This window comes from Tupaia chinensis, unplaced genomic scaffold, assembly GCF_000334495.1.
Source record: "Tupaia chinensis unplaced genomic scaffold, TupChi_1.0 Scaffold000624_1, whole genome shotgun sequence".
NCBI classification, from domain to species: domain Eukaryota; kingdom Metazoa; phylum Chordata; class Mammalia; order Scandentia; family Tupaiidae; genus Tupaia; species Tupaia belangeri.
The window spans coordinates 1,168,821-1,180,038 of NW_006160144.1; the positions used below are offsets into that span (position 1 = coordinate 1,168,821).

An 11,218-nucleotide genomic window follows, 5' to 3' on the forward strand; every position below is an offset into this window, starting at 1 on the left:
CTCCCCTTTGCCAGGGACTGCTGGGGAGTTGAGGTGGCAGCTGCTGTGAGCAGCCCTGGCAGGTGTGCTGGAAAACAAGGTGCCATGGGCCCAGCTGTGGTGGCACAGGCAGTAGGGTGCTGCTGCTCAAAGCTGAAGTCCTACGGAAAGGCCTGGGGTTCAGATCCTGAGTCTGCCTGAGCACATTGGACATGCCCACAGGTGTGCCCGTGGTCCTGGCTGGCTAGAAGGCTGGGGATGGGTCACATTGTGACAAGAACCTGTCAGGAGTTCCCTGTCTCTCTCGTTAAATAAGCTTTATGAAAAATTGAAAGTTAATCGAACTATTAAGTGATATTAAAAAGAAGAAAAGATGTGGTGAAGCCCCTGTAAAAGTGGAGAACAGCCAGTCTTCGTGGCACAGACGTGGTGTGCCAGTCGGCAGTGCTGGAAGCCGTGAGGCCAACCATGGTACAGGTTCTAAGTCGACCGACTGAGTCGCTCCAGTTGTGCTCACGATCAGCTAGCTGGGGGAAAGGCTCCTGGCGATGACACCTCTTTTCTCTGACATGCTTGTGCACATGTGTACTCTCACACTCTCATGAAAGAAAAACTATAAATAAAAATAAACAGGGCAACAGTGACAGAGCCAGGAGTCTCAAGGGATGCTGGCAGGCTCAGAAGCAGAAAGCATCAGCCGGAGATGTGAGTGATGCATAATCCTCCTCTCCTGGTGACCCCAAAGTAGTGGCCACTGGAATTTTGGATCCTTTCGGAGTCCTAGGCTCTTTGGTAAAGCCAGCAGAATGCATACACACGTTACTGTTCTTCCATCCAAGTTCAGGAGCCCAGGGACCCCAGTAAAGAGCCCAGTTGAAGGGGCTTGAATGTGGGCCTAGAGAAAGACCAGGTTCCCATTTAAACTGCATATTTTGGTAATTTACAGTCTCTACTTTGAAAAAAAAAATCTTCCTATATTACTGTATTTGAAAGGCCATTTGATATAAGCTTTCATAAAATTTATCCCTTATGAGCCAGAGAGGCAGCACGACCAGGAGGGATCGCGTCACTGGCACCATCCCTATCCTCAGCCGGCCTGAATCGGGCAGTGTGTGCCCTGCTACCCGGGGAGCTATCCGGACTAGAGCCAGGAGTCTTCCCATGTGGGACTGCCTCAGAGTCACACTGCACCACTGTGCCACCCTCGGGCCCCTATGTTAATAGGTTTTTAGGTTTTTTAAGCTTTGCTTCTCAAAAAAGTAACCAATCCTAGGAATGCCCAAAAGTCCCTCAGAATGAAAGAACCCAGGAAGCTGCTCATTGCTAACTGCTTGGTTAGAGTTGTGCTCATGGCACTAGGAAAATAGAGTACTGAGTCCGAGGGGACCCTCTGAGACCAAGACAGTGTCATCAGAAGAGAGGGCAGGGCCCTGCCCACCCTTTCTGAAGCCATCCCAGAGATGTTAGAAACAGGAGCTAGGAAGCTTAGACACAGACTTGGCCCTAGCTTATGCTCTCAGGTGGTTACAACATACCAGGCACCTTCCAGAACAGTGTCTTGTTTGGGTCTCACAACCCCCTGGGATGTAGATATTCCCATCCCATTTTGCTGAAAGAGAAACTAAGGACAGAGGACCAGTAGATCTTGCCCGAGTCAGACCTCCAAGCAGACAAGTCCAGAGCTTTTCCCAGCCCATGGATACTTCCAGGAAGTCCTTGTTCACCAGGGACTCACCAGTGCCCACGCCCATCCAGACTCATCCAGACTCATCCAGTTAGACTCTGGAGTGGGACTGGGCCCTGGGATCCTTAAAGCATCCTGAGACTGGGAGACCCTACCTTACCAGGGTATGGAGGATTGGGGAGGGAGGCAGGGAGATGACAGAGACAGCAGGGCCCTGAGCTTTTGCAGAAAATATTCTCCACCTCCTTCTCAGGAAAACTGAGCCACATGTCTGTCCCTTGAGGCATGCAGCCTCCTGGTCCCTTTGTGCTCACTTTGACAGAAATGGCCACTTGATGCCCACCCTGGGGCACAGGAGATCAAAGGGGGTGCTGTGGGAGCCAGAGAGCACAAGGCTGTCTCTCTCCTCCCGTGAGCCTTGAACCACTGTCTTGGGATGAGTTTTCCCCAAAGTCTGCTAGCGACGCCCGCAGGTGCTTTTCCACACACTACGCTGTCAGGCACAGGCCGTAAACAAAAGAGGGAGTGTGCCTCTCCATCCAGAATCGGAGGCAGAGGTGGCGAGGGGCTGCCAGAGGGGGCAAGGTGGGATTGCCTAGGGCAGGGACTTCTAACTGCCACCCAGCATGGCATGGTGGATGGGCGACCCTGCTGCCACTTCCAGCCTTCTGGGCCATTTTGGGCAGTGCCCTCTCTCACTGGCATGGATCTCAGATTCCACACCCCTTCTGGGACATCCCTTCTCCCTTTGCCACTCCCCAGCCAGCTGCTGGGAGGCACTGAAGGCCGCAAACTGAGCAGCTTCCAGCATCTCAGGGCAGGTGTGGGCGGGAATCCTAGGGGGCTCTGGGCTGCCTTTGTGCTGAGACTAGAGACTGTGCTGGGTCCCGCGGAGCTTGCTCTGGAGCCTAGAATCTGCTGGGAACACCAAGGCGCAGCAGCCTCCCCATGGACACATCCATGACAGGCAGACTTGGCTGAAATCCGATTACAACATCATTGTTTAACTTTACCTAAGCTGTTTAGGAAACGGGTTACGACCCCTCGACTGGAGGACTTGAGGGATGGCCGCTTCCTTGCAAACCCCAGGGGCTAGGACAGTGCTGCTCACCTTCGTACTAAATCCCTGGGTGCTTAATCTCCAGACATCCAGCTGTCCCCTCAGAATCTCCACGTTGGGGCCCAGGCAATCAGGGGCCCTGTTAAAGCTCCCAGGGGATTGTGATGGGCAGCTAAGGCTGAGACCTGTACCCAGGGCCAATACAGGACCCTCCACCTTCCCGCTTGGGGAACCTGGGCCAGCCCTTGTACACCGTGTCTAGACACAGCCTCTCCCCGACACCCCAGACCCCTTTACCTTTTTATTCCCTCCACCAGGGACATGAGTGATGTTATCCAGGGACCCGATTTTCGACTGGACTCTGTCCTTGAAGTCAAGTTTCTCCGATTTCACCTCCACCTGGCCACCTCCTGGAACACAACACACAGCGCCTTGCCCTCTCCTCCCATAGCTTAGTGGATGGAGCATTCCTCGGTGGGGTCTGCAGTCTACACAGCAAGTGCATGGACGGCTGGGGTTGCAGAAAGTAGGTCCACTGCTCTGGGGTAGACAGGGACTTTCAGGTCTACACCATGACTTGAACAGGACTGAACAAGAGATCCTAAATAGAGACCAGCCTTTAGGAGTGGGCTGAAGGCCCTCCTTTACTTAGAGTATGGTTTGCTTCATCTCTCTAATCCAGGTGTACCTCAAGTATTTACTCTGCGAACTCTTTAGAAAGATAAAAGACAGGGACCAGCCAGGTGGCATGGTGATTAAGGCGGTTTGAGTCCTAGGCCCAGCCACTTGAAAAAGATGTCAGGTGCATGTACAGGTGTGCCTATGATCCTGAGAGGAGAGGGGACTGCACCATGGCCATCCCCCCACTCGCCACCCTCCTCCCTACAGCAAATGAAATCATAGTAACAAAGACAGCTCAGGGCAGAAATTATTCTAAATTCTAAAGTGGTTGACTTCCAGTGAGCAGTCTTTCCATATCAACATCCCGTCAACGACAGCCCAGCAGGCTTTGGAAATAAATCGGATGTCAAAATGCACTGAATAAGGAAGATTTGGGCCCTGTCTCCCTCTTTGACCCTTGATGCCATGCGCAAGCATGGGAGATGTTCATGAGCAAGAGATGACCCACGTTGCTTTCTTGGGAAGGATGAGGGAAGTTGCTTACGCTCAGGACGGTAGCACGAATTGTGACAGTTTTCACCGGGAAGAGTGATCCACAAAGCATGAATGGGAGCCAGAAAATGATGAGACAGCGTGGACTAAACTGCTGATGGCCTTCTCTTCCCACAGTGAGTTCAAGTACAGCCTCTGCCCTGAACAGAGCCTAAGGTAGAAGTCCTTGCTCTGGACTCTGAGGTGGGAATTAGAATCTAGACCTGTGTCAGGGCTGGCAGGTGGTGTGGTGGTTAAGGATGCTGGATGCCCACATGGCCAACCACAGTTCTAGTCCTGGACCCAGCGGCTTGCTTTCTCTCTCTCTTACTCTGTCCCTCTCTGGTCAAATTAAAATAGATAAATAAATATACAAATAAATTTAAATAATTCTTTTTTAAAAAAAGAAAAATAATTTAGACCTGTGTCATCCAGAATGGTAGCCACTAGCCACATGTGATGATTTGAATTCTAATGACAGAAAATTGCAATTTCCCAACTGCATCAGCCACACTTCAAGGGCTTAACAGCCACCTGTGGTCAGTGGCCACAGTGACGGCGCTTGGAATGTCTCCTTCATTGCACAAGAGATGTATGGGCCACACCGACTTCCCTGCTGTGAGGGTGATCCTGTTCTGTTCACACACATAGTCACAGCAGGAACATGGCAATGGCCTAGGAATCCTACGTGGTAGCTGGTGCAGCTGAAGTAACCCCATGTTGGCTGGGGACCAAGCTGGGACGTCCACATAGCTGGCTCTCAGGAGCCTGATCAGGCCCACCGCCAGCTCTAGAGGACTTGTGGACAGCCTGCTTGGAGAACCACGGGTTGGAGTTCAAGACCAGCATTTGGGGCCAGCAGGTGGCGTGGTGGTTAAGGCAGCTGGACTCCCACATGTTTGACGGTGGTTCGAGTCTCAGACCTAGCAGCTTGCTTTCTCACTTTCCTGCTCTCTCTCTCTGTCTCTCACTGATCAACTTCTAAATAAATAAATAAAGACAATGAATAAAATAAATGAAAATAATTCTTAAAAAAAAAAAAAAAAAAAGATCAGCATTCCCTCTTCTCCTCACCGTGTCTGGGCCAGCATGGGCCCTGCTCAGGAGGCAGCTGGTGCAGCCCGCCTCCCAGGCCCAGCAAGGGTCACACTCCCTGGTCTCTTTGGTGGCCCATGCAAAAAAGCCTTCCCAGCCTCTGCGGGAGGCTCCAGCAGACCCCACCCCTCCTTCGTGCCCCACAGTCCCCTTCCCGGGCACTACCTGGTTTGTGATGGATGTTGCCCAAGGAGCCGCACTTGGAGGTCACCTTGCTCAGGTCCACTGGCTTGTAGACTATTTGGACCTGGGGGCCGGAGAAGTTGAGAGAGACAGAAACAAAATAAAGTGGAATTATTTCATTATGGGTGTGACAGGATGAGAAGCAGCTGTGTCAGCCCGGCCCTGCCTGGACAGTGGTTCCCATCTGCTATGAGGAACACACCCTCATCAGAGTGGAAAAATGCGGTGTTGAAATTCTGCTAACCCTGCCCCACGGGAGTCAAGTCTTCACAACCTAACTGTGGGACGGGAGTGTCTTCCATCCCTGCAGAACGGAAGACCTTCAGGGAAGAACAGGGGCACTTTGTCACTGTGCAAGGCCCATGCTGTTCATTTAGCAGACACATGTGAAAAAGCCACTCCCCTTCCTGCCCTGAAACCGCTCACGTTCGGTGAAAACGCGAAGAAGCGATCAGTGTGATCAGCGTGTGCAGAGTCTGAGAAATCTCGCTGGAAAGGCAAGAGAGCGGGCTGTGTCTGCTGGTCCTCAAAGAGGAGTGGGTGGTGTGAGGTGGGCTTTATTCCAGAAGCTTCCGCAGACCCAGCATCCCCACCAGAGCAAGCAGGACCCAGAGTAGCTCTGACTCAGTTAAGAGCCGGGGCACCTGCACACGCCATGTCCTGGACAAAGGAGCAAAGCGACACCAATAGGAAGAGCAGGCGGCACCAAGACGCAGTGACTAGCAAGCTCCAGTGGACTTGCACACACACGGGAGGCCTCTGGCTCCAGGGCAAAGGGCGTGCAGCCTGGCCACACTGTCCGCCACGAGCCGCCCAATGATCTCAGCCCAGGAACCAGCACCCGGGACGGGGCACCCCCACGGGGTCCCTGTAAGGAGGCCAGATGGCCTGTCACTGACCACATGGGATCCACTGAAGGTGCAAGATGCCAATCACCTACCCTGGACTCGCCCAGGGAAGTGAGTTTATCAAGGCCACAGGAAAAAGTGGGGGCAGCTTTCTACTTAGGTCTAAACTGGAACAAACCCTGATTATTTTAGGTAACCCGAGTCATGTTGGCACTTGCTGGCTGGGGAGCCAGTGGAGGCAGGTGTGGCCCATGTGTGTCACAGCGTGGGGAGGACGCAGGGTGGGAAGGCGGCTGCAGAATGAACACTCAGGCAGACCAGAGGTGAGCAAGGGCTGGCTGGGACTCCTCTGGCCCCGGAGGTGGAAATAAGAGTTGGTGTGACCAAGGCTGCCTTCTCTTCTGCCTCTGGCCAGGGGGAGTAACCTGTGAGAGCGAGGTGGGGCTGGGCAGGGGCAGCCGATCCTGGCAGGAGTGAGGGTGGGAGCTGGGGTGGGGTGGCCAGGCAGTTGGGAGGCGAGGGGAGGAGGGCAGGCCCAGAGAGCAGCCCTGAGCCCAGTCAGGGGGTAGTGAAGACCCACCCAGGAGGAGGAGGAGGAGGAGCAGCTGGGCCTGTCAGCAGGGAGGGGGAGTGCGCAGGGCCTGGTGGCCAGCTCCGCCACCCCCAACCTTCGAGAGAAGCTTCCTGTGAAGGCTCCATCTGCAAACCAGCAGCAGGCACCAAGAACAGTGCTCGGGGTCAGCATGGGCTATCTTGTGTCCACAGGCTGGCACAGTGCAGGTCACCCGGGAGAGGCCCCGAGGAAACCCTGGATGCCCTGGCCCTGCACCTTCTCTGCGCAGTCATTGAGGGAGTGGACCACACCACCCCTCGTCCCCTCCTGTCCCAACTTCACCTGAAGAAACCCGGGAGCCTCAGTCACACAACCCCCCACCGGCCAACCAGAGGTGAGAGCAACCAGAAAGCTCTCAGCCTTCCTTCTGTGGCCAGAGTGGAGAAACCAGGAAGGCCCAGCTCCAGCCTACACCAGCAACTGCATGGGGAGCCCCGGACAGGGTCCTCCACACTCTCTTCTCTAATGACGGTGGAAGACAAGGTGGGGGGCAGGAGAGCAGGGAGTGGGGGCCAGAGGAGACATTTGCAGACACTGGTGAGGAAGCGGTAACCAAGCCCCATGCAACAGCCGCACAGCAAGCGCGCTGGGACGCAGGGTGACGCAGGAGGCGGCCCAGGCTAGGGCCAGACTGGGTGCTGGGCAGGAGGCAGCAGCGCATTGCAAGAATAAACCCTCTGAGGTGCGCTCTGTGTGCTTTCTGGACAGGACGCCCGGGCTGCAGCCACGCTGACCCGTGGGGCTTGCTCTCAGAGACTACTCCCCTGGGCAGACTCGAGGATCTCGGCCTCCAAGTGCCCTGTGTAGTGCAGTGCACTGAAAAGTGTGCTTCAGCTGACCAGGAAGCTGGGAGGACGACGGGGTCCCTGGGTCCGTCCACGGCGGGGCGGGAGACCAGCCCAAAGCTCACAGGTGCACACCCACTGAGGATGCACCCTGGGGTCGTTCCAGGGAAGCCAAAGTTGAAAGGCCCCAAAGCAGCCTGTCTGTCAGTCAAACATGGATGGCAGGCAGGGCCACCCTTCACGCTTTTGTTTGGCTCTTGGCAGAGGGTGGAGCTGGTAGTAAAGTTACACTCCGCTGGGAACCAGCTCCTCCCGAGAAAATGCTGGAGACGGCTGAGTGGAGCCTTGGCTTCTTGCTCTGAGGCAAGACAGACCTTTGTCAGGGCAGATGGTCAGCTGTCCACTCAGAGAGCCTACTCAGGTGAGGGGAGGTGGCACAGGTCCCACCCACTCCAAATGGGCTGTGAGACTCCTGGGGGCCAGCATTGGGCAGAGAGGGTCAGAAAGAGGGTCAGGCATTTTCCCTACTCTACCCTGCAGGCCAGGGGACAATGCTGGGACCCCTCCTGCGACACAGGAAGGGGCGAGGTGTGGGGATGTGGGGGCGTGAGCTACATTTACCTGAGGACCCAGCTAGATCCTGAGCCTGAGAGTGATTTATTCTCTGCAATGTCTCCCAAGTATAGACGCTCATGCCACTCCTTAAATAGCGAACCACAGTAGGTGCGTGGAAAGTGTGAAGGTACTCACACTGCCGCCTCCTGGGACGTGTTTGATATTATCCTTTGAGCCACACTTGGACTGGACGTTGCTAAGATCCAGCTTCTTATTAATTATCTGCACCTTTGACAGCCAGAAAAAAGGATGAGTGACATGCCACACCCAGCCCTCGCTCTGAGGGACACACCCGCCTATTCCAGGGCCTTCTGCGGGGTGGCTTCTCTCGGAGGCTGCCGGTCAGGACTGCTGGGAAGCCCGAATTGTGAGCCACTGGCCTCAGGAGGCAGTTCCCGGCATTACAGGACTGTCAGGGGCACTTCAGGAAGCATCTCTGAAGCCTGTAAGCAGAGGTGAGGCTCGCCAGGTTGGGCCAGAGTGGAAATGTGCTCAGTCACACTCATGAGAGAGCAGACGCGATGGGCCCGTGTCAGCTCACAGCCCGCCAGGGCCGCTGGAACGTCCTCGGGGCTCCATGTGGCTGCTCTCAAGCCTGTTAGCCACCGCAATCACCTGGAGATTTTTTTTAAATCCCAAACCCCAGACCTAGAACGAGAATCTTTTTTTTTTTTTCCTTTTACATCCAGAGGACATGTGCACTCAGCAACGACAGAGGTGGGGGGAGAGAGTGAGACGGCACCCCCAGGGGTGACGGCCACACCACATTCCCTTCTCCTCCATTCTGTTCTTGGGATTCTGGGCACACACACACACACACCCACACTCACACCAGGTCTGTTTTTCAAGCTGCCGGGTCCAGGACTCAAACCATGCAGTCAGCCATGTGAGATCCAGCTGCCTTAACCACCATGCCATTGTCTGGCCCCTAGTGTATTTTTCAAGCTGCTGAGACTGGGATTCAAACTGTGGTTAACCATAAATAATCAGCTCCCTTAGCAACTGGGAAACAGGGCCAGCCCAAGATCTTTTTTTTTTTTTCCCAAGTTTATTTCTTCCTTTTAGGGAGTGAGAGAGATGGCACCCCCAACAGGATTCCGCTGCCACAGTCCATCCCCAGCCTCAGCCATCCCTGGTCCACGTGCACTCATGCGCCTGGCATACTTAGGAAGGCCTCTGGACTAGAACTGGGAACCTTTCCACGTGGGATTGCCTTGCAGAGTAGAGTATTTTCGCTGCACCACCACCTAGCCACTAGAATTGGACTCTTGAGGAGTCTGGCTTGTGTCTCCATAATTTTTTTTTTTTTTTTAGAGAAGGAGTTTTCTCGAGTTTTTTTTAGGTGAGGATTTTGCTATAGGGCACGTGCGCTCACCAGACAGACAGAGAGAGACAGAGAGACAGAAAGCGAGAAATCACCCCCCCAGGGGGAATAGCCATACTGCAAACCCTTCTCCTCCATTCTCCTCTCAGGATCTTGGGCACGCACACACACGTGCCCGGTGTGAGTTTAAGCCACTGAGTCTGGGACTCAAACCGCGGTCAACTACATGGGAGTCCAGTGGCATAGCCATTACGCTAACTGCTGGTCCCAGGTCTCCATAATTTTAAAAAGTCCCCTGGCAGTTCTAATGCACAGCCAGGTTTGAGGACCCCTGGTCATGTGGCCAGGACACAGCGGGCTTAGGAAGAAGACAAGCACAGGCGTCTTCCTGCCTTGAGAGGCTGTCTTGGGGGAGGCTCTGTGAGTGCCTTCCCTCCATTGGCCTACTCGCCTCTTCTACCTAGAATCCCAGCAGCATCCTGGGAACAGTCCTGGTTCACACTGCAGGGCCTCTGTGGACAGGCGGGTGTGCACGAGCCCATGACCGAGGCCAGCTAAGACGGCCTGGGCTGCAGCATGAGGATCCCGTTGGAGGCACCTATCTCTTGGTCTGCCTCTTTCTCTTTCTTGGAAGGAGTAAATAAACCTAAAAGAATGAGCATGCCAGTTTGATTTATGACAATTTGAAGATGGCATGAGATCTCAGCACTTCCTTTGTGCCTGCTCAGTGGGTGCCACTGCCTTGGGATCCAAAGCCTATTAGGACAGACAGTAGCTGAGCTCCAGGACCCAGACCTGCTTCAAGCCCAGCCCATTTTTCCCTTAATTCTTCTGGTATGAGTCTTTTAGTTTTAATTGCCAGAGGGCATGTGCACTCATCAGAGAAAAAGACACAGAGACAGCGGAGAAAGCATGCCCAGTGGAACATGGTCAGGCCACCATCCCTTCTCCCCACTTCTCCATCCTGTTGAGGTTTGGGGCAAGTGTGCGTACACAGCTGGTGCGTTTTCCAAGCTGCTAGGGCTGGGATTCAGACCCTGGTCGGCCTTGTGGGATCTGGCTCTCTTAGCCACTGGGCCAAGTGCTGGCTTTGGTCTGAATCTTAAAGCCTGGGAATTACATATCCTTATGTGAATATATATCATGTATCACTTTTTTGAATGTTCCTCTGATTTTGAAAAATAGAGGTTAAAAAAATAAAAAAACAGGGACCAGCAGATGGTGTAGTGGTTCTGTTTCTGGACTCCCACATGGCTGTCTGCGGTTCGAGTCCCAGACCCAGTGGCTTGAAACTCATGTAGGATGCTTGTGAGTGCATGCCCCAGATCCTGAGAGGAGAGTGGAGGAGAAGGGATTGTGGCATGGTCACCCCTCCCAGAGGGTAATTTCTCTTTCCTTCTCACTGTCTCTGTCTCTCTCTGGCAAGTGCATGAGCCCTAAGGCAAAAAAACAACTAAAAAATAAAAATAAAAAACAAAACCATTTTCTCATTACCCTAACCACTTAAATTTTGTATTTCCTCAAAGTCTCATTTATATATAACTATCATTCTATACATTTAAGTGGTAGAATCATTGTGTACATATAACCTGTATCTTGCCTCATCAAATAATATTCTGTCTTAACCATTCTGTATAGTCTACAGTCATCAGTAGCTTTATTTTTTAGTGCATCTTTTTTAAAGAATTATTTAATTTAATTTTTTTTGGAGAGATTTTTTCACTATAGGGCGCGTGCACTCTCCAGACAGAGAGAGACAGAGAGACAGAAAGCGAGAAATCACCCCCCCCAGGGGGATGGTCACACCACAATCCCTTCCCCTCCATTCTCCTCTCGGGATCTTGGGCACGCACGCACACGCGCCCGGCGTGAGTTTTAAG

General features: G+C 53.5%; 1 protein-coding gene across 1 annotated transcript in view; it reads right to left on the reverse strand.

The window, feature by feature from the left end:
* Window positions 1-11,218, reverse strand: part of MAPT (microtubule associated protein tau) — a 60,879-nt gene that overhangs the window by 5,382 nt on the left and 44,279 nt on the right. The window contains exons 14-16 of the mRNA XM_027775990.1: window positions 8,150-8,242; window positions 5,136-5,217; window positions 3,021-3,133 (exon numbers count right to left, since the gene is read on the reverse strand). Coding sequence (XP_027631791.1) covers window positions 3,021-3,133; window positions 5,136-5,217; window positions 8,150-8,242 — 288 coding nt within the window. The remainder of the gene's footprint in view (window positions 1-3,020; window positions 3,134-5,135; window positions 5,218-8,149; window positions 8,243-11,218) is intronic.